The 24,695-nt window shown below is 39.4% G+C and overlaps 1 protein-coding gene across 4 annotated transcripts in view; it reads left to right on the plus strand.

Moving 5' to 3' along the window:
- COL11A1 (collagen type XI alpha 1 chain) overlaps positions 1 to 1,640 on the plus strand; it is a 228,180-nt gene extending 226,540 nt beyond the window's left edge. For all 4 annotated transcript variants that reach the window (XM_077823830.1, XM_077823832.1, XM_077823829.1 and 1 more), the window contains one exon: positions 1,493 to 1,640. In XM_077823830.1, the coding sequence (XP_077679956.1) occupies positions 1,493 to 1,639 (147 nt within the window). In that variant the 3' untranslated portion in view covers position 1,640. The remainder of the gene's footprint in view (positions 1 to 1,492) is intronic.
- The last annotated feature ends 23,055 nt before the right edge of the window (positions 1,641 to 24,695 follow it).

The raw sequence follows: 24,695 nt of genomic DNA on the forward strand, positions 1-24,695 counted from the left end.
GTCCATTCAGGTTTATGAGTTGTTAGCTTCTTGCTTCAGAAGCCATGTCTCAATGCTGAATATTTTGCCATTTGTTGTCTAGATAGCTACATATCTATGCATTTATACCTAACTAATCGTGTTTTTGTGATATCTAAGAATCCTCTCTAAAATTCATTTTAGACAGTTATCGAATCCTCTCTAAAATTCATGAGAGACAATTATTGAGAAGGTTGTGATAAATAGCTTGGGGCAATACCTGGAGTCCTTGGGTTTCCTACTTTTTTTTCCATTTGTGTTAGACCAGGTTGTGATACAAAGACATTGCTAGTGTAGTTGGTCAGTGATCTCTTCTTGGCAATGGATGTAGATCACTTTCACTGTGGATTCCTTTACCTCTATCACCGGGTTTTGATGCAATATGCCGGGGGTGTTGTTCACACAGGTGTGAAATCTGGCAGAGTTAGACAAAATAGTGCTCGATTGGCTGTGTTCTTTTCTTCTTTAGATGAATAGTAGTGTTTTGTTTATCTGCCAAAAGCCTTCTCATGATGGAGTACCATAGGGTTCTATTCTATGATTGCTTCTTTTCAACATGTACCTCTCTTCCTAGTTATTTTAGTATTTTCTTTATATCTTCTGCTATCATGGCCTCTATATGTGGAACTCTTGGGAGAGGTAGTGAAATGGTTTTGGGGTGCAGTGCCATTAATAAGCTGATAACACTAGATTCTAGATCCCTTTGTTATCATAGCCTGCTGTGACATTCTCTCAGCTTTCTCAGTGTCTCTCTGAGATTAGGGATTGGATGAGGGTGTAAAATGACAGAAGATCATTCCAGATAATAGCAGGATGTTGCTTTGGCTGGGTAAAATACCAGAGGAAATGGTGGAGCTGATATCTGCCCCCACGATTAACAGGGTTGGACTACTTTTTAAAAAAGTAAACAAAGGTGCACAATCTAGCGGTCATGTCAGAATCCTGGATATTTTGAATTTCCAAGTAGCTGCTGTAGCACTTTGAAATGAGGTTACAGCCCTTCTCATTGGAAGTGTATATTGTCTCAGTTATCTCCAGATTGGATTACTGGCCTCTTCATGAGGATAAAATCCCCACAACCCCTGACAACATGATTCACCAGCTAGTACATATGTAAACTCAGAATTCTCGAGGGAACTTTAAACCTCTTATGGATTTTTCCAGTGAGGGGGCCTGTTTTAGCCCGTAGATTTTTCTGATGTTTAATCACTTTCTCTTTTCCAAAAACAGTGGTTTCACATTTGCATTTTTAGAAGATAAAAATACTAATTTTAAAAAAGAAAAGAATTCAAGAAAAAAACAGCTTATTAGAAACATCTGGCATTAGTGCATACTGTTCAGTACATGGGGGGGGGGGCAGTTATTTATAATAACAATCTATATTGTAAAGTTAACTTGTGAAAGATCTATAACACTGCAGCTTTTATGTATAGTCATTTTTTATTTTCTTTTGCTCTTTTTTTTTTTTTTACAGTCAAGAAAAGGCTATGCAAAGACTGTGATCGAAATCAGTACACCTAAAATAGACCAAGTGCCTATTGTTGATGTGATGATTAATGACTTTGGTGATCAGAACCAGAAGTTTGGATTTGAAGTTGGTCCCGTCTGTTTCCTCGGTTAAGTTTTGGGCAAAGAGCAGATCGGCAAACAAGTTGTGCCGAGGTGCCACCAACCCACTTCATGCCACATGCAAGTTTTGATTAAGGATGGCATAGAAAAAATGTCTTGCTGGGTACGTATGTCTTATCTAGGAAATATCCATTGCCCTTGTAGGACCAGAATCACATGACTTAAACTTATTTGGCAAATCATGGGGGACATAAGAGGCTGTGGCAGTGACACACAACATAGTGCCAGCTTTATGAATACTCCCTTTGGATTCCTTGGTGCTGTAAAACAGGAATGTCATGGTGCTCCTATTTCAACAAAGAGGTGCTAAGGAGGTGTGTTTAATACATTGTAATTATTCTATGTACAGTACTATACTGTTATTTCTGTGTCCATTTCCAAAACTTGCATGTGTCTCTGAATTGCATCCGGCTCTTATTTTATAATTGCAAAACATTGTTGTCAATACTGTGTATGTATTATGAAAAATAAAGTTGTAATTTCCAGTGAATCCAATTTAATTTTTCCGATTAATAATAAAGTCCCTTTGTATATATTGATGTTGAAAAGCTCTGTTATTTGAAGTCGCCAACAAAGCTTCAGGTGGCAAAACTGGAAAATCTTTGGCAAGGAACTCAAAACAACACTTTGCTGATATTACTTTGTGAGAATGAATTTCAAGAATGTGAGAATGAATTTCAAGAATGAACGCACCCACTGAGGTGCTGTATTCCATGGTGCTATTACCTCAGACTTTTTATTTTCCTTTCAGATTCCAGAATTTCTTAAGATACCTGTATATACCTAAAATAAGCAAGTTTATATTTTTGGGTGGGGAAAATGTGTATGAAAAAGGGGGGGAAAGTATGTGCAGAGATCTGTTTAAGTCTATGTGAAGTAACTGGTAGTCCTAGTTATCCTTTTTTTATCTCATCTGAATTTGTTTTCATTGTGCTTCTTTAAACCATATAAATATTAAAACTTGATTCAAAACAACTATTTATGGATTTGTGCAGTGTTTACATAGTTTTTTATGTGAGCAGCGATGAATATTTGCTTCTGAACTGGATACTAAGATCCACATGATAGCCCATATATTATTTGCCCATCCCATCAATATGAATTCTCTATTATTTCAACTTAAGGCCAGGAACACAATATGTCTAGGTCATGTGATTCTACCTAGTTGTGAAGCAACGTATGAGGGGACTGCTACCTACAGAGCTTGTTTTCTGACCCAAACTGTTACAATTTGCAATCCAAATCTCACAAAAAGGTTGGTTTGGCCTTCCATCTAAACATTTTTTTTTCAGGTAGTTGGAAGTAGAAATAACATTTTAACTTTAAAACACAAATCCTTTTGTAATTATTTTTCATAATATATGTAAGACTTGAAAATAAATGTTTGTTACTATTTCTTATATAAATTGTTAAATTAATTGGTACCAGATTCCACTGCCTCATTTCCAACTGGTATTTTATACATGTAAAAGTGAGATTTTAAAAGTCAACCTTTTGCTGTTCAGAATTTCTTTTATTTTTGAACCAAAGTTTGTAACTGTCACCTCAAAGAGGGAAAATACGAATTTTATTAATAAAATCAAGTCTTGACTACCTGGACTGGTCACTCTGTTTCTTCAAACCACAAGAAATGTTATATCAGTTTCAGTAGTGTAATGGCATTCTGCTTCCAGACCATCCAGAATGAAAAAAAAATCTTATTATATACACAGGCAAGCACTACAAATGCATCATGGGCAGAGGAGTTAATATCAAAGACCCCAATCCTGCAATCGAGAGCTTCTATATAGCCCGTTAAAGTCAATGGGGCTTTGTGTAGTCACAGCAGTCTGCCTATGTGCTACTAACTGCAAAATTGTGGTCTCAACTTCTTTTCACAACCTTTATCCATCTTTTATGGCCCCCAGAGCCATCTGAGCACCTCACAATTTTTACTGTATTTATTCCCACAGAGAGGAAGTGCTGTTATCCCCATTTTACAGATGGAGAGCTGAGGCTCACAGAAACTAAGAGAATTGCCCAGGGTCATGCAGAATACCTGTGGCAGAGCAGAAACTGAAACCACAACCCAAACTAGAGCCCTACCCACTGAACTACATTCCATCTCTCTAATCTGAAAAATAAAAAATGTGTAGGCAGCAAGGAAGAGGAATGATCTACCCTTAGGTCATACTTCTCTATGGGGAATTCATGTGCCTTATTACTTACTCTTGATAATGTCAGAAGCAAACTTTGTACCATGCTCTGTACAAAGATTCAACATTATTAAACACTGTACATAGTACATTGTACCCAGCAGAAGAAAATTTTGCATTGAAATTGACACATTAGTAGCACCCGGAATTCTCTGTAGAAAGTGAGTGTTGCTAGATATAAAATTAAGACATAGGAGTCATCAGGTGACACTAGGCCCACAAAAAAAAAAAAAAAATCTCAAAAATGATGTAAATTAAATCCTTACTCCAATCTATAAGCAAAAACAGGTCAATAAATTTCAGACCAGGAATTAACAGTCTGTGTAATCATAAAGAGGCTTAAACTGCTAAGTGACTTCTGGATTTTGCAACAAATAGCTGGCAAAAACAGAACTTGCAGGATGGGTGAAATCTCACAATAGTCATATTCAACACAAGACAGGAACTGTACACAAGATGTGGAATGCAGTTTTTGTTGAAGGGCCTGGTTTGATCTGCTCTTTAAATGTAGTGTTTTATAGAAAGGTTCCATGGGGCAAGTAAATGCTTGTGTAACTGCACTAAACTTGAGTGAAAGCTATAACATATCCCACAAGAACACGAGTGACTTCACTGTTTCTGAGGGACCAAATCTATCCTTGATGTCATCTTAAGTTGTAAAATATAGCATCTCATTCTGCCACCCTCAAACACACTGAGTAGAAACTTATTCCGTGAGTAGTCCCAAGAGTACTCCACCTACTCTTTCAATGGCGGAACTCAGTAAGGTCTTAGCATGACTAGGGGTATTAGAATTAGGGCCTGTATCTCATAGTATAAAGATGACAACACAGACTATCAGTTTTATGAGTTAGAAGGCCTCTAGCGCAGATTCATTTAGCTTTCAAAATGCTCTTTTGCTCCACTAGTAATGGATTACTAACAAACCTTTCAAAGGCAACCAGGAAGCCAGAACAATGTTTAACCATTCAGCTTCATAAGATCACTCTAGAACTGCATATTTGACAGCAGCATTCATTGTTAAACAATGTCCTTAATATGTAACTTCTTTGTGAAAGACTACCTCCCAAACTGGCAGCACTGCTTGCATGGAATCTAATATTAATACTCTACACTGCACTAGAGCTGTAAGACACTGCAAAATGAACTTTAACCTAACATTGTCTAAAATTTTTTGTGACTTGAAGCAGAGCTGGTGTCAAAAATATAGATGTGTGTGTTCATAGTTGGGATATGTCAGTGGCAGAAGTGACTTGAATCTTATCTGGCTTATCCAAGAAATAGTAAAAGAAGATTCTAGTATGAAAATGTCATCCGTAACATTATCTTCTTCTGTCATCTTCATGAACAGTGGAATCAACATTTTAAAAGCTCTGGCAAAAATTAGTTTAATTTCCTAGCAATGGTATTTCAGATAGTTTCCTCAACACTGTATGATAAGAAGAAAAGAATGCACAAAAAAAAGTATTTTTAATAGTGCAGGAAAATCCCACACTTTTCACTGGCAGGTGACAATGAACAGCACTTAATGCTTAAATAGAATATGATATTTTATTACAATTAAGTCACACCCATTTACTATTGCTGCAGTTGATTGACAGTCGTTAAATGACATCTAAAACCTACCTCCATGTTCCATGAAAAGCTTTTGTATTTGTCCAAGATACTTCTCCTCCAGGGAGTAGATTCGTTAATTACATAATGGGTTTTCTGTGCAAGTGACTGAGAAATGATACAATAAAAGCACTTGTATTTTCTATAATAATCACCATCAACTTTGAGGCGAGTTAGTGGCCTCCATGCTGCACATGATATGGTGATTATAACTTGCAATGATGAGGCCATGACACTAAACATCATGCTCATCATATTTAAGTTTTAAGGCGTCTTCTTTATGTCCCTTATGCACTCTGACAGATAAAGGGACTTGTCTCAAAGTGTTCCATCTGGTGTTCCATGGCACAAAAACCCTTTTACCAAGTAAAGGATTGGTCTAATGTGATTTATATAGTTTCCAACCATAATTTTGAAGATTAATGAAGGCTGATATATGCAGAGTCAAGTATATATGTGGTTGTGTTATTCTATTCTTCGTCGCAGTTACATGGTGCCACTACTGTTACAATCAATGGGAATTGTACCTAATAACTGAGGTCAGAATTGAGCTACACTACATTCATTTAGAGATGGCAGTGTTTTGCCCAGTGTGCCCATTTGCTCTAAGGCCCTGATCTTTTGATCAGATCCATATGGGCAGAGCCTTGTGCTCATGCAGGGTCCAATTAAAAACTTATGACTTCAGTGGGGCTCTGTACAAGTTAATGGGTATGCCTGTGCAGATTCAACAGCAGGATCAAGACATAAGTTTCCCCTCTGTTTGCTGCTATGTGCTAAACAAAGGAAACAGCTCAATTCTGTAAATAATTTTGCTGTAGTTGATCATTCTAGCAGTAGCACCACAGAACCAACTAGCAGTAGCCTGAGATTACAATACTCATGGTTCCACTCGACCTAAAGACAGGAAGTATGAAATTTCACAACCACCCCCATCTACCTCATGGACTGGCATCATATTTTACAAACAGACAAAATTGCATACAAATAGGAGACATTGTAGTACTCAGAAAGCTGGCCAGGGTGACACCATGAAATACACAAGCATGAAAAATGGAAAAGTGCATGGGCAATAACAACTGTATCCCTTTCTTCTCCCTCTTTTGATTGCTGGATGTTATCCATCATGTACTGTTGCCCTGTTTTTGTTTTGTCTAGTCCATACCTAAATCTGTGACTACTTATTGGAACACACTTGTTCTACAAAAATATATTTCTGTTCCTCATCTGTTTGTCATTTGATCATTTTCATCACAATGTCTGATAGTGACCTGTTATTCATCTTGTAATGCCCAGTGAATATTTCATGAAATATTATGAATGTACTTACTACCCAAGCTACCTTTCAATTTTCTGATTATCAACCATTATACTTCCAAGCTACTAACATTATTGCTTTTCTCATACTCAGCTGGTATTTCCAGAACAATGTTAGGCACAGAAAGGATAATCACTCAGCTTCCTTCATGATTTTAACACATAAACATCTGTCACAAACAGTGCCAATAAGCTTTAAACAGATAACAAGAAAATGAGAAATTAATCACTTGCCAAACTATACTGTAAAGACAATATTTGGAACATTTATCACTACTTCTCCTGATTATGTTAGGGAAATCTGGGTTTTAATACTTTTTCAGTATATTTCTTCTAACAACTTGGAAAGGAAAGCATTTGCTGCTTCTTGTGGACTAGCCTCCATTTGATCACTTAAATAGTGATCAGTGAAATTCTCGTTGAAAGAAAATTGTTCACCCTTTCCTAGCCTTATAAACTCTTTGAACCAAATTATTTGGCCCAACAGAAATATGTTTAGCACAAGGGCTTAAAGTTTTCTTTGTGCCTTCAAAATCCTGGGCCTGCCTGGACTCACTTGGTCCCTGTTGTTCAATAGAACAGCCTGAAGGTGTCAATAGCCCACAGGGGATTCCTAACAGCTAGGAATGCAGTAAATACAGCATCTTAGACAAGTCCCATTTCCCCCGTCATACCCTCCCTGCTGAGGACAGTAAAGGGGAGAGCACAGCTGTCATTACAGTAGCCCTATGCCACAAGACTACTACTTCACTCATGGGGAGTTCTCCAGTGCTCAAACCAGTTGGGCTTACAGTTGATTTGGACCAACAAAATGGCAAAAAGCAGCCAGAGCAGAACAGTGACTCTGGGTCTTTATTTAACAAATATTAAATAACCTAAGGGATTTGAGCACCCACTGTCTATTGATTTCAAGCACAGAATCAAAGGTCCAGCATATTTACTGTATTTGAAAATAAAACACCTGTTTTTGTATCCTACTACATAAACTTGCATAGTACAAGGAACGAGGAGTCCTTGTGGCACCTTAGAGACTAACAAATGTATCTGTTAGTCTCTAAGGTGCCACAAGGACTTCTCTTCCTTTTGCTGCTACAGACTAACACAGCTACCGCTCTGAAACTTGCATAATACAAAAATCGCTAAGAGCCTGACACAAAGCTCTGTGAATTCATTGGGAGTATTCCATTGGCCTTTAGATCAGGCCTTAAGAATGCCAGTGTGGCTTTTTTTAGTTCATTAGGAAGGGCAGTTCCAGTCTTTATTTATTTATTTATTTCAACACAAGTGGGGAACGAAGAGGTTTAGGAGAAAGTGAAAAGTTCTTTTTGTTGACATAAAATTTTCTTCTGGTGGAATATAAATAATAAAATGATGCAATGCGTTATATTCTATTCATACAATCTCCAGAGCCTCTCTTTTCGTATTCGAATGTCATCGCAATGACAATTCAGGTGAGAGAAAAGCTCAGCTTTGTGATCCTGTTGACCAAATTGACTCACAAGATAACACACAGAGAAGGAACAGGCTCTGGAGAATGCATCACTCAGAATTGACCATCTTTCCGATTTTCATGTTTAGGGATCCCTTTGTTACCGCTCAAAAGAATTTTAGATATATCCACTTTCCTCTGGGCATTCAGAGTTGCTCAATGCATAGTTACTAAGATGAAAGCTTTATTGTTACAGCTGGTCAGAAAATGGAATTTAGATTTTTGTGACAAATTTCTAAATCATTTTCAATCTGGTATAGAACAAAATGTTGTTGTTTTTTTAAATTATTTTTCCATAAGAAAAATTCCAACACTGTTCATTCCAAACTGTTGAAAGAAAAAAAACAAATACATTTTTGACTTGAAACAAATTAAATTTCCAATTTTATTGATTCAAAATGTTGACCTGGAGGAGGAAGTTCAAAGGTGGCTATTCTGAGTTTATATCTTAATAAGTGGGCAGGGGAAGTGGGCATTGTCCTCGGATAGGCACATGCAAATAAAAAAAATCACACCAAACAAAATGAAAATAACACCACAACCATAGTTTGAAGGAGAAAGATAAGTGGGAAAGGGAGGTGGTGAGGCAGGGGGAGGAAGAGGCTGATGATGTAGAGGAATTGGTGATGGGATGGGGAAACAATTGTACGCCCTGGACAGACTAAGGGAGCAGAGGGAGAGAGCTGTGTGCTGCACTGCATTGTCTGGGCACATTTCTGTGTGGTTGCAGGAAAGCCACATTTTGGACATATTTGGCTTCGTGAATTCACTGTGAAGAAGGCAGCTGGGTTCACATATTAGCTGGGGACAGGAGTTATCTCCAGAGGAGGCACCCAGAAGATTTGGAAGCGGGAAGAGGGAGACGTGCTGCAAGAGCCCCAAGGTGCCAGTAACTTCATTTCTCAACCATCAACTGCAATCCTGGGCTCTGTCCCCAATCTCCTCTTCTTCCATTCCCAAGTGCACCCCCCCCACCATCAATGACTCCTGGTCCCTGGCACTACTACTCCTGGTCTCCCTTAGACCACTCTTTACAGCTGTGGAGCAGGAGAGGGTAGCTCTGAGGTCTGAAAAGGTGATCCTGGAAGAGGAGAGGAGATGCATTTTTCAGAGACAGAAATACTAACCCCAAATCAAGGTTCCCTCCAACCAATGATTTGGTGGAGGAGGAGAATAGATGAGGAAAGGTGCCCCCCCGACCTCCAGGGAACCCTACTAGCAGATGGTCAGATGCATAGTATGTAACCCCTATCCAAAATGTTTATATGTAAAATAGTCCAGTCAAAGAACTGCAAACTGCAATGGTCAGGGAGACTTAACACGAGCCCAATAACTGTTCTTTCTTGGGAATTCCACAAGTAGACAGTCAATCAGTGAACATATCCTCATCTAGTCACAAACCCAAAGACTCAAACCCCATTGTAAACAGGCAGAAATTAATCCTCTAGACATGAAAGTCAACTGAGCCAATCACATGTTCTCCAAGTATTTCTGAGTTCAAACATCCAACCATAGGAAACCACAAGGCAAAATATGACAAAATTCAATCACAAATGCAAAGTTATTAAGTGCACCGATCACAAGTTACAGAGTGGTAAAACTAAATTTTTGGGGAGGAAATTTCAACCAAAAAAGAGAGAAAAATTATATCAAAGTTTTTTTCAAATTAAATTTTGATTAAAAATGTGAAATTTCAAAGAAATCAACATGTTTTGCAAAACGTTGTTTTCTTCAAAATTACATTTACAACAATTATTTTGTTCAGAAATTTTCAGCCAGGTGTAGTTATTTTTTCTTATATATAAAAATAATGCTTAAATCACTTTACACCACCATCTATACTCCACAGCATAATACTATCGCTCATGAGAGATAATGCACAGATATATTTTCCATTGTTTAATACACGAGTGTCCAGAAAATAGATTTCCCAATAACTTGCTTTATTTAGACTAACTTGTTATCAAACCATCAGTTATAATCTGTTAAGTGGTCTGCTGACATCTGAGGTTCTTTTCTGCTACAGTTTGATCCATGATAGTATTATAGTGCCATTAGTGTGCATGGTGGTTTACAGGCATTCAGAAATAAAAGATCTCTTCCATGAAGAGTCACAGTCTAAGGGGACAAAATAAAGACAAAGGAGAAAGAAGGGCTGCAACATAAAAGCAAAGTGTTTGAACAATTATGGTTTGCCACATGTTGAATTACTTACAAGGTACCTGGGGTTCCCAAGGTTTTAATCTTTATTTTGTAAATCAAGGATTATGTGGGGATACAAGACAGCAAGTCATTTTGTGGTGGGGGTGGGGAATTAGTCAAAAGAAGTGAGTTCTAAGGAGACACACTAAATTCAAGACACTAAAACATTAAATCAAAAATTCTCTTGTCTTTCAAGGAGACTGAAAATTAAAGGCCCAGAATACAAAACATGGGCAGGGGTTTAACATGGGCAGGGGTTGACACCAGAAACAGATTTAGGGGCAGGCGACTGAGGCGACCACCTGCAGTTCTGGGCTTGGGGACATCAGGCTCCAGATGCTGTTTTTGTTGTTAGCGACAAAAGGGAAAATAGAATGTTTGAAGTAAAACATTTCACATATTCCGTATGTGGATTCATTTTTCACTAACCTCCTAGAATGTTCTGGATCTTTGTTCCAGACTTTCTGAGAACTACATTTTCCTTGAATTTCCTAGAATGTTGTCAGCCACACCCTTGCGGATATACAAGGAGCAAGGCATCGCCAGTCAGTCAGTGAAGTATAACAACAAAGTGAGAGCCCAGCTGTGATATTGTGAACCTTGTTTCATTGTGTAACTGAAAGTGCACTTGTGTTTTAAGACTTGAAAATTGTAATTGCGACTAATAAAGGACATATTTAATGAGATGCCAGAAATATCTATCGAACCCCTATCTATGCAACAATATAAAAGAAATACTATTACTTTTTTTGCCATGCTTAACACATAATGTTTGATGACTTTCTAAGATTGCGGAACACAGACTTTTGCTCAAACCTAAGACTATCTGTTTTCGCTCATAGAAAATAAAAGATACCCCCAAAGAAAATCTCAGGACCTCAGTATAGGAAGCAAAAAGCTCAGTTGCAATCTAGTTTGTAGAAAGGGGCAAATCTGATGGGAATATATCAGAAAAAGAACCACATATACTGGGCTTTACGTAGTAGTGTTCGTCCCAGTGCAGAAGAAATTGAGGAGTAAAGCATAAATGATGGAAGTCCTCCTAAGGAATTAGCAGATTTACCTGAAGATAAGAAATAGAAATATGCAGAAAGTGATGGAGAATTGTCCAGTTTTCCTGGTGCCGTAAAGGAGAGTGACGATAAAGAAGAATATGGCTCACATGAAAAGGAAAGTAATGACAAAGAAAAATCTGGTTTACTTGAAAAGGAGAGAAACGATAAAGAAGAATCAGCCTCATATGATCACAGAAAAAGCCGTGATAAAAGTTGCACACCACGAATTGATGAATCAGATCCTGCTTAATGTCTGGTGATCCTAGACTCTGCTGATATTGATCATACAATTTTGGATGGGCCGGGCAAAATCGATGATATGATGTAGATGAGCAAATCGTTCATCAAAGTCATGAAATGGTCTACAAATGCAATAATAAGGTATTCAAAAGTTTAACAAATGGCGGGGGGCAAAGATGCTGGCCCTGTTGACGCCTTATCAAATATCGTCCCAGACGTGTGGGTGGAATAGGTAAAGGTGTACAAAAGATGTGGTTTCCCAACAAAAGATGTTGGGATAATATGGGACAACCAGGTAGGAAGGCTGGCCCAGTGCCAGCCTCTTGGGTTGATCTTCACTTACTTGTAACCTTACAGAGACCATTAAAAACAAAGGTGAAAGGAAAAGTATGTACAATGTAAGATTGTAAGTATGAGTAATGCAGGAAACCACTTTACTGTATTTATCTTACTCTTATACTTATGTATACTGATTTTTCTATTATTTCCATTATATTTGTCTGTATGAACTAAAGCTCAAAGAGTTTCTGCAGGTGCTTCACCAATTTCATCTTCTTAATTAACTCTAAATAGTCACCTGAAAAAGAACCTATTTATGATAATTTCATGTTGCACCGCAATAAGTAATTCAGCTATTGCAATACTTGATTAGGCTATACTATTTTAAGTGAGAGGTCTCTCTTTTAGCATATGTGCAATGCGTCTCAGGTGGCACATGACCAGGATTCATTACCAAATTTGGTCCGCTTGTTGGATGATTAGCTTCCCCAGCTTGAGCTGGGTAGTGATGGGGAGTGTGACGTGAACACTCATCTATGCCCCCAAAATGAGAGGTGAGTCAGTCTCTAAGAATATGAAAACACTTACTTACTACTAGAGAAGATGAGGATGTGAGTGAATGGACAAACTTTGTAAATGGGCCCCGCACTGGGTTTACAAGCAGCTTTGCTCCATTGAAAAACTTACCCCAGTGGTACCTGGTTGTGCAACCCTCATTCATGCTGATGAACACTTACTCACACAAGTATTCCGATTGATTTCAAAAGAACTATCTGTGTGAATGCATGATCGGTAAGTGCCTAATCCAAAGCCACTGAAGTCTGGGGAAGTCTGACCCCAAAATAAGAGTTGTTCAATCGTGCCCATGAAAAACATTGTTAGGGACAAGCTTTTTCAGATGCTTCTCTGATATGAAGGGTCTGATCTTGCAGAACTTTCATTGACTTCAGAATGGGATCAGAAGTTAAAAAGTTTAGGAAGATATGGTTAAGTGTTGTGATTGGTTCAGGAAGATAAAGATGCTGCTGTCCTCTGCAGGAAGGGAAATAAAGCCCCATACATACTGTTCCCCTGCAGAGGAGAATAAAGAGATACCCAATATCCCACCCCATTACTCTGTGCATCAGGCATAAGCAATCAGTGCAAAGCTTTGCCCATTTCATAGCATGCCAAGCAACCAGCTTTAACCAGGAGCCATGGCCTGGCTCAGAGTATCCATTTAACCTCTTTTCTGATGAGAAGCACTGATCCAACTGCTGGAATTTAAAAACAACAAAGCAAGACTTCTGAGATAAGAACTGGCCATATAATTGACATAAGTGACCAGGAGTAAAACAATTTAAGGCACCTGCTGAAGGATTTGTCCTTAGACAGCAGCTCTGGATTAAGAGTAAACTATATTAAAGTTTGATGAAATATGTGGAAAGATAAAAATAATAAAAAGGCAGAAAAGACTAAGTATGAATACAGGCAAATTGAACTAAGCAGGGATTCTTTCAAGAACAGACCTATTGCAGATGTCAGTGTTGAGTTCTGTTAGCTTAGGGCATGAAATCTTTTTATATATATATATATATATATATATATATATATTCCATCAAGGCACAGCTGCAAAATATAACCAAATACAATGGAAATTTAATGAAAGTAAAGATCCCTGTTAATCTCCTCCCCTGGCCCTTTACACCAGCAAGGAGAGCCTTCCACCACTGGCACAGAAAACCTCTCCAGCCAAGTGGAAAGCTGGCCACACCCTATGCAATCACATAGTGTTTGCTTAGACGAGGCATCTGCGCAATGGAGAGAAGAACAGGTTCCCTCGAACAGTTATTCTCCCTGGGTGCAAATCGATGAGGAAGGGCAAGGAGAACACAGAGCCATCGTTGGCTGGGCATGAAGAGCATCTGGCAGATGAAGCACACCCCTCCTGCTTGAGTGACAGTGGAACTTGTAGGGGACTGTGACTCAGAGGCACTTTTTGGAGTCTGTGGGGCAAGACAAGCTATTTGTCACCCCATACTCTGTTTGAGTAAAGTCTTGATCAGCCCTAAATATTTTATGTAAGTTCTCACAGCTAGAGGTACTGTGGCCTAGTGGATAGCACAGTGGACTGGGATTCAAGAAAGCATGGTTCTAGCCAGAGCTTTGCCACTAGCCTGCTGGGGGACCTTAGGCATCTCAATTTCTTCATCAGTAAATTGAAGGAAATGACACTGACCTTGAAAAGCACTTAGAGATCTATGGATGAAGAATGTCAGACAAGATCTAGGTATTAATTACCACCATGTCCATCAGCCTGGTATCCCAGTGTTCAGACTGCATTTGATGCTAGCAAGTGGGGAGGAGGATGCTAAGAGATTTCCCTTTCTTATTTCCCCATTCACAAGGTGCAAGCCCCACTGTTCTTAGAAGAGGGCAGAGATTATTGCCCTTCTAGCACCAAAAGAAACATTCACACTGGAAGCAAGACCATGTCTTCCCCTACCACAATTCCACATCCACCCACAGAGCTGATCAGCAACACAGGAGGGAGCAGGATATAAGAAGATGGTACAAGGTATTCAGCGTACACACTTCTTCTCCCTACATTCTTGGGATATTTAGGGAACGGATGATATGTCCAGAGGCACAATCCCTGCTGGAGCTCCCTCTACAAGAGCTAGAGTTAAACATGGGCTGACCCATTTCTTTTTCATTTATGGTGGAGTGAGAATACACCCTAGTGCAGACACATGTCTCGGTTTATTTCATCAAGAAAAAACAAAGCCACAGTCTTTGGGGAAACTACATATGATTTAATGATGCATCTTTCCCCAACAGATTTCTTAGAAGATTCAAAAAGAGAAAAATGGAGATTAGAAGTTCAGATGGTACCTGATGATTTCTTGATTAAATGATTCTTGAACATTTCAGGATATTAAGCATTTTTGCATGTGTGCATTCATTTTTCATGCTTTGCATAATCTTTCCGATGACTGTATGCACAAGTATATCATGTAGAAGCAGCAGCTAGCTGATGTGATTACTCATTAAATTTAATGAGCAGGTTAGAATGATCTACTATAAAAAGTAAGTTGAAAGCAAACTCACAAATTTGAAAGCCAAGCTAAGGGATGAAAACATATGCAAGTACAATTAGTCATGTAACCTTTTTAATATGCATCACTATAAATACTTTATACAGGTATGCAACAGACTTAGATGCATATTACCCTACTGGAACACAATTGTGACTGTGTATGAAATGATACATTTAACTCTAACAAGACAACTCACAGGAAGAAAAATAACCACCATTTTAAGTGGTCTTTCTCTTGTAGCGCTGGAATGTTTTCAGTACATAAACCAGTAATAGCTAAATAATGTTCAGTCTTTTCCCCCCTTTTTTAAATTCACTGGAACAATACAGCATTAAATGCATGTTATTAAGTCAACAAAACACATGTTATTAAGTCAACATAAGCAACTGTGGGGCAACTTACATACGAACAAGCCAGATGGATACAGCTGGAACAGGAAACACAGCTACAAGGAGAGTGAAACAAGATGGAAGAGAACAAGATGCCACCACGCATTGCCTGCCTCCTTAGGCCACTCAGCACTGACTCATTAAGGGAAGGGGTGTTATGAAAGGCAACAATAAGTGGGAGTAAGGAGTTTCCCTCAAGGAAGTACCCCAAGCCCCACACAAACCTTTGGGAGGGTAAAGGAGTATGGCACCCAACTCCCCTCCTGAGATTTGGGAAGGAAGAACCCTTCCACCTCATCTCTTATCATCCCATGAAGGAGAGAGGAGAAAATTGGGCCAATGGTTTCTCTCATAGAGGGATGAGGAGAAAAAAAAAGACCCTCAGTGAGTCCCATGGTCTGTGAAGACAAAGGGAGGATTAGGCGGCAGCCAAAAGAGCAGTAATAATACCAGAATAAGGATTTTGTATTCTTCCCATGGCAGTAGAAAATGCTAGATTTTGGGAGATAGCTTTAGCCACCTAAAAAACTTCAGGGATTGCATTAATAAAGGAAATGCTGAGCTTGGAACAGAAGCTTATTTACTTAACTAAAATGGCCAAATTTACTCCTGGTGCAAACCTACACACAAGAGCAATATTCAACAGCTGTTATTTTATTTCTTTTATTCTGGACCCCCAAAATAAAGAAAGTTTTCTATGCCCCCGAGCTTCCCACTGGAGCTAGAAGTAGGAAGGGAGCTTGTTTGGATCTTGAGGGAAGCTTCTGGGTACATGGAAGGGAGATTGATTTGGACCTGATGGGCAAAGAACTTAATTTGGGTCCAGCAGAGAGCTTCCTGGATGAACACTGATTGGTGCATGAGAACACTGGGATTTCTGTGTTGGGTTATGTGACTCTTAGCTGTCTTTTTATTTATGAACGGCTGTATCTAATGACCGATTGGATCTCCATTTGCAAGGATTAGGCTGTTAAAGTTCTAGGGACTAATACTCCTCTCTCTTACACAGGTCTATTTCTCTGTTGGCAGCAGTGGAGTTACTCCAGATTTACATTCCTGATCAGAAATGCACTGACACACTGAGCACTGGGGAATTTGGACTGAGTGGGCGTTTGGCACTGAGACTGAAGAGGCTTTTCAATTAGTTCTCTGTGGAATAAAGAGAAGAAAAGCCCATATATGCATTACAGAAATAGCTGAAACACTGACAAAGAGAAAGACGAAGAGACCTGATTCTGACCCACGCCTGAGGCCTTATATACTGCTCTCAGGAGAAGCCACACAAAATCTATCCCCAAATTCCTAGTTCAGTCCACTACACCCAAGTCACAGAGTGAGCTCCTAATTTAATCATAAAAGGAGAAGACCAACAGAACGTTAACCAGGATGGTTTGCTGCACAACCTTTCAGATTGCATAGGTGCTTGGCTTTTGACCAAGTAGCACGTGTGTTCTACTGCACACAGCACAGGGCCCTCAGAGCCCAGAGACCATATCTTGAGGCCAGAGTTGCTGAACTAAAGGAGCAACAAGAGATGGGATTATTTACAGACACAGGATAAAATCCACATGTTACAGAATAAAAATACCCCCAAATACTAACAAAATTGTTATGCCATTTAGGCACCAGAACAAAGTAGCCAGATCACATTGTTCCCAGTGGGAACTTATTGAGCACTTTTGAAAAACTAGTTACTTCAATTAGGAATTTAAAATAGGACCTAAACTCTTTTCAAAATGGAGACTGATTTCAAATCCCTAAGAGATTGCTCTTGAGTTCATTGTCATAGGGAACAGTTTTTTTCCAGCATATGTCCCTTTTTCTCTCTCCCCCAAAAGAGCCTGCTTTTGTATATTTTTTCCTGTGCTGTAATCTCTTTTACAACCTATCCATAAAAAATCCTACACCTACCTCTGGGATGGACAGTTATATCTGTTCTTGAGGAGCTGATTGACTCAGGTGTGATTTTGGTCTAATGATACCTGTCAGCCTCCAAGCCATCTCTGTAATGTACAGAAGTCAGTGTTGTTTCATGTTCGTGTCCTCCAGATGACATGTGTATGAGGCACTATCCATGTATGAATATGGATTTGTGGGGTATGTCCCTGCGTTCTCTGACATGCTACAGGTGTAAAGCCAAAAGCAAGAAACCTATTTAAGAAGGAATGGTAAAAGAGGTAATTCTGTTTCTTAATTCAGGTTTAACTCTGTGGCAGAGGAGACTCTACTATTTTCTGTACTATTTTTATGATTCCTATATGTGCTTCAGTTTCCCTATGTGCTTTGAATTGCTGCCCAGTGGGTGCAGGGAGGACTGAACAATTGACACTTATCCACAGAAATCTCCAGCATGTGGAACATGTGAACCCAGCATGGACCAGCAGGAGTTGGACAATGAACTGAAAGGTGTCAGGTGTCTGGGATAAGAGTTAGCTTTTTCGGAGAGACATGTCAGCTCTCCTCTGGAGCTGCCAGAGGGAGATGGAGAGCCAGAGCCAGAAATGGATTCCATGGCAGCTTGGCTGGGTGGAACACTGGCTGGCCAGAATGGACTATGTTGTAACCTTTATTTCTCCCATAAGGACTTCCCAATGTTGTGTTCCAGTTGACTAATAAATCTCCTCCCTGCCTTTAAGGAACAGTAAGACACCTTGTGGGTCTGGAACACTGAAGGGATACTTCCACAGGACTGTTTAAAAGCTGGGATGTTGCATTGATCCTGTGAATCCATGACCAGGCAAGAAGAAAGCAATTGCTGACAAAATTTAAAAATGTGGCTGTAAATTAATCATGAGATTTTGTCGATCATTTTGGAGCATTAGTTAAAGAGTTAATTTCTTAAACTGAAGCTCTTTCATTGAAGACTGAGTCATATAAAACAGCTTCATGGTGAAACCTCTTTCATTTTAGCTGTTCCACTGAGCACCTTTTATTGAAGCCTGAGCCATATACAGTTTTGTGTGGGAAGCATGGAGCTTAGTTCAATAAACTAATTCCCAAATTAATTGATGTTACAGCTCATCACCCACCAGAACGCTTGCAGAATCCTCCCCCTATTATCTTGATCTGTCAGGTTAAATTTATCTTTATAACACTAGACTCACTGAACAGTGTAGGAAAGAGAAGAGGGAGTTTTATTAGCCAAGAGGGGTGGGAGGAAGGCATACAGAGGGGCTACTATTTCAGGGGTCTGATCCTTCTGTCACTTAAATCAATGGGAATTTCACCATGACGTCCCCCTGTGCACCCTAAGAAAGGATGAGGTAGCTCTTCTAACATTTCCTAAACTATTTAAATGTTCATGAAAAATTTAGAGGAAAATATACGTTTTCTCTTGTTCCAGTCCATCACAATAAAACATTACAGGAATTTTTCTAGACAAAAATTAAACACACTACAATTTTTCACATAATGTCCGTAATAAACCAAGATGTGCTCCAGTGTTATATAAATATGATTAGCAAATGAATGTCCTGATTCTGGACTGCGTTTCTGACCCACAGCTCTACTCTTGTGGCATAAAGAGATCAGAAAGGAACTGGATCATCTCCCAGCTGGGACTTTTCCTTGGCAGGAAGATTACCTGGGTGTCCTGGGGATGGAAGAGGAATGGAGGGGGATGTGGTCTGAGTGCTTTGCTGCTGGAATAGCCCCTCAGCAGTCCCTGAGTGAGGGAGCCCGGAATCCAAGCAGATCAAAAGTGTCTTAAAAACACCTATTGTCCATTCCCGCCCTCTATCCTTGTGCACTGCAAAGAAATTCCAATATGTAATAACCCAGGATCCTGATCTGCAGGCGAAGAGGCACTTGAGGCAGCTCAGGAAGGGAGGATGAAAAGGTGGACTTAAACTTTATTCTCCATGAATCCTGGGCTGAATTGAAATTTTTCAAGGTTAGTATCATTTCAATATTTTTGGAATATTTGGGCAAAATCAGTTATTCTGTCATGGGAGTAAGAAAAAACAAACCTTTCCCCATATGTTTCTATTAGAAATTTTGTACTCTATTCAGAAATTATTGGGACATTAGAAACATCAAACTTGGCTTAGATCTCATAGAGATCTAAGGTTTTGAGCTGAGTTCCAAGAAATTCCTTCAGCCGTTTTACAGTTATTCCACCTCTTCCCAATAAGTTCTGTTTTTCAAAATCTTAAAACAATGCAATTGATATTTTGGAATGAACAACTGTAGCCCCTTGTTCTACATAATAAAAAAATAAAATAAATACATTTAAGACTATAAAACACAAAGGCATTTTATAATGGTAATATTTTTCTAATACTCTTGTAAATCTATTTTTAAAATACAAATATAATAATAAAAAAGTCATTCCTGAATGATGCCTCTGTGGGCCAAACTTCAGTCAAGATTTTACTGTAGAGATTTCTCTTGGAAGTTCACACATAAGAACAATACAATCAGCTCCTCAACCCTAGTGGTCTGAATGGCACTGCTATAATGTTATCATTAGTTATTTGCAATAGAAATAGAGAAGAAATGCATGACTATAAATATATCAGTATGGTGATTTCAGCTACTTATATAGACATTTGGTCTAATTATATTATCAATTTCATATTTTACACTGGTGTAATTCCATGACCTCAACACAGCTACTCATGATTTATACTTGGGTAAGTGAAGAGGAATCAGACCCATTCTGCTTATTTTGACAGTCATATCTCTAACGCAATCGACACTTTGACAGATGCTAACAGAAGTCAATCAACAAAATGATTCTTTTCCAATGTAAGGCTGTGGGCAATCAAAGAAACTATGAACATCTGGCTTAGTTTTTGATTGCCATGCTCACTGATTTAGTGCACCCCAATAAGCAACAATTAGTCAGTACAGCTTGCGTCAAAAGACCCATCAAGTTAAATCAAATTAAGTCAGGATAAATTGAATCCAATTGGAATCCATGCATATTTGTATGCAGTTTAAGTAAGCTTCTACTGTACTACATTATAAGCAAAACAAATGACTTTATTTTTTATGTTTTTAAAATAAATATTACTCCAAATTATTTGACTTTTAAAAAACAATCTGGGAAAAGTTGACTTTTTGGGGGAAATGCAGTACTACAGATTTGTAAATAAAATTAATTTAATTTTTCTCTCCTTATTTCAAACCTATCAGCGAATATATTGTGTTTTATAGATTTGGACAAAACTCTCTCAAGCATATTGCCAGAGATTGCGTTATGCTTAATTTTAAAGGCAAACATTTGTCCGTCCCCTTCCCCCCCCCCCCCCCCCGGCCTCCCCAAATTTAGAATTTTTTAAAACAAAATTTTACAAAACCTTAGACTTCTCTGTTTTCATTTGTTTCTAATACTAGTGGAAATAGAGTTTGTTTTTTAATTTTAAAACTAATCTATATTTTTGTTTGGAATTCAAACATTGCAACATTGTGTTAGATTGTGCTCTAAACTACATTGGCTACCATGAGCTCCCAGACAGTGGTCCAGCAGCTGGGATCATACTCCCACTTCCTAAGGTAAACTTCATATATTGAAGGCAGGAAATGGCTCTTTGCCTTTCAGTGATTTCCCCTGTGCTACAGGAATCCTCCACGGGTCTAGAATGCTGATACTAACCTGCCCTAATAAGCCAGACAATCTGGCTCATGATTTTTAACTTGAAAATGGCCTTTGTCAGGTCTTCTCTTAAACTACTTTCCATTAAAACATGAAACCCTTTTACATATCGAGTCTCTGAATGGAGGCTAAGAGTGCTTGTGTTAGTGTAAATTTTGGAAATAAGTTTGACAGAAATCCTCTTAAATGGGAAGACAAGAACTCAGGGTATTGGCCTAATGGCCTACTCCTGCTTTTACTGATGTTGGACCCATCCAAAGCCAATTGAAGTCAAAAATCTTTCCATTGACCTCAGTGTGTTTTGATCAGCCCCATCACCAGTGTTTCAAAGCTGCTACCATTCTGATGGCTGTTCATTGGACACAGTGAAAATCCAATTAACCAAAAATCATCTCCACAGTTGGTACTACCAGACAAATGTATTGGCACCTGTAGGTAGCAGAAAGCCTAACAACTGGACTGACAAGAAAATGACTATCTGCTTGCTCCTGGGCTAAGATTTTCAAGAACCGGATACTAAAGCGAGACACTTAAAATAAGTGGCCAGATTGTCAAAAGTGCTGAGTGACTAGAAAATCCTACTGGCCTCTGAAGGATCAGACAGTGTACCCCATGGACAGCTTGGTGCTGACTAGCAGAGGATACAGAGGGTGTATACGGTTTTACAGGGATCCCCGGGTCAATGTCTCCATAATGGTTCACCAAAGGGTGGCATGTTAGCTCTGCCGAGAGCCAGTAGCACCCTGCAAAATGTATGGATGGATAATATTTAAGGAGACATGTATCTATTTTGAGAATTATGTCCTTAAGGTCTTGTAGATAAGGTAGGTCACAAGGCAGTGACATATCTCAAGGATGTTCCTTTCAGGCAGGAAAAGACTTTATCTCCCAGTCTGGCCATTTGTGTATTGTATGCATCACACTGTGTGCCTATTTGCATGCTGAGCCGGGTGCAAATAAAGAGATTGCAAGAGATAATCTACAGGAATAAACAAACAGCAGGGTGGTGTACTGTTTATGAATAAAAACAAAGGATTGCTCTCTTATATCTCACAGTGCTAGGGGACACATTGGGTCCTTCACCTTGGAGGGAAATTTTCTCTCTCTCTCTCTCACACACACATGGTATCTGTAGAGCAACATTCTATAGATGCAGTTGTAGATCCATAAACCATTTCATGGCCTCCTCTGTGACATTGTGGATATTATTCAATTCACCATTCAATCCATATTTGGGGCACCACATTATGATGTGTTCAATGGTTTGGATGTTTTCACAATAGTTCTCACAATAGTCGCACAAAGGAGAGTGTTTGATTTTCAGGTAGCTGCATCTTCCCCAGTTTGTTCAGATGTCGTCCAAGGTCTGTGTAGGTCGAAACTGGGAAAGCAGCTTGCTGGATCAGTAGTAATGTTTTTGTTTGGAATTGTAGATGAGGTCCAGACACTTAGCCAATCCCTGGCTGGATCCAGAGACATAAGGGGGTCATGTGTGGTCCATGGTGGTTTTCATGATTTCAGGCATTTTGTTGTGGTATGTTATCCATAACTTGCCAGATGGGAAGTTCTAGGTAGTCTTCAGCATGTTTAAGTTCTTAAATTATAGCTGTATCTCGATGGATAGCCGGAGGTTCAATGTTTACTAATACAGAAAGCAGTGGTAGAGGTGTCGATTTTAAAATGCTCGTGATGACCGGCAGATTCTGATTCAGCTTCCTATCCATAAGTTGGGTTTGACAGCTTCTTGTCCACACCGGTGCACAGTACTCTGCAACTGAGTACACCAGAGCTAAGGCCAATGTTCGTAGCACTGGGGCAGTTGATCCCCAGCTTGTTCCCACTGACTTTTGAATAATGTTGACACAAGTCTTCATTTTAGAGGGTACTTTATTAGGATCGTCATGAAAGATCAGTGTGAGGTCAAGAATGACACCAAGATACGTTGGCTTTGGGTCAAAACACACAGTTTAACCACAAACTCGACAGACTCTTGTGTGATTCTGTTGTCATGGTTGAAAGTAGAGACTACTGATTTGCTCTACTTTGGGCTCAGCTGCAGCTTTTGGAAGTCATCTTCCATGATCTAAAGATGAGATGTAAGGATCACTTCAATGTCTTTAAAGCTATGGGCATGAAGTACAAGTGTCAAATCATCAGCGTATGTAAATATCTGTGCTATTGTTTCAGGCATATCACTTGTGTACACATTGAAGAGTGCCGGAGCAAGTAGAGACTTTTGTGGTAGCCCATTATTCAAAGTGAGCAGCTTGCTGGTTTGACTTCTCAGGTATATCCACATGCTTCAGATACTAAGCATGGTTTTCGGCAGCCTGAGAATCCGCACACAGGAGATCACTTTGGCCAGTTTCATTAACAGACCATTCTTCCAGACTGTGTCACACGCTGCTGACAGATTGATGAAAGCAGTATCCATCTTGAGTTTTTGTTAGAATCCAGTTTCAACATTTGTAGTGAGGGCCAGGACCTGGTCACAGCAACTTCTGTGTGGTGGAAAACCAGCTTGCTACTGGGGTAGTCTGGCATACAGTGGGCCTGATTCAGTTCAGAATCATACACTCCATCACCTTGTAGGTGGTGCTCAAGAGGAGAATTGGCCTATAACTAGAAGAGAGATCTGCAGGTTTCTCAGGCTTTAGAAATGCAATTATTTGATGTCCCTCCACATGTGGGGAATTTCACAGGTCTCCAGGATGTTGTTAAAAAGCTGCATAGTCCATTTCTATGCCAGTGGACCCAGGTTATATAGGAACTCAGAATTGACACCACTTTTTTCCACTGATTTTCCCAATTTTGTGGCAACAATGATCACCTCACTTGTGAATGATCCAGACCACTGAGACATTGGAGCGCATGTAGACATCACCTGTCGAAGAAGATGCTGGTCTTGTCTTCAATACTGCTTGTTCACTGGCCATTTTGATGCCCACAAAAGTTTAGCAGACATGGCACTCACTTTCACCTGTGGCCTAGTGGCATGTGTGGGATTTGCAGCCCCCAGGTGTCTCAGCAGGTTCCAGGCACATCTGCTCGAGTGTGTGAAGTTTAGATTTTCTGCACATTCAAGCCACCATTTCCACCTTGCTGCATTCAGTGACTCCAGGTGGGCTTTTCCAATGTCTCGATCTCTACACTCATAATACTTTTAGAGGAGCTCTTGCCTCTCTGCAGTCCAGAAAGGAATGTTGAATAATCTGGGTCCCTGAGTGATCTTCTTTACGGCAGAGATTAGGAGCACAGTAATGGCAAAAGTTTTTGGCGTTGGTGGAATGCAAGAGACTGTATTGTCTAGAGTCATAGTGGAAGAGGCCCAGACTGCTTTTCTAAAGTTCCAGGATGGCTCCAGTTTTGAGTAGAGAACTGGGATTTGAATATTAATACTGGTCAGTACTGGTCTGCGCTGGCTGTTCAGGAAGTCATAGAATCATAGAATCATAGAATATCAGGGTTGGAAGGGACCCCTGAAGGTCATCTAGTCCAACCCCCTGCTCGAAGCAGGACCAATTCCCAGTTAAATCATCCCAGCCAGGGCTTTGTCAAGCCTGACCTTAAAAACTTCCAAGGAAGGAGA

Source organism: Eretmochelys imbricata, chromosome 8 (genome assembly GCF_965152235.1).
Source record: "Eretmochelys imbricata isolate rEreImb1 chromosome 8, rEreImb1.hap1, whole genome shotgun sequence".
NCBI lineage: Eukaryota > Metazoa > Chordata > Testudines > Cheloniidae > Eretmochelys > Eretmochelys imbricata.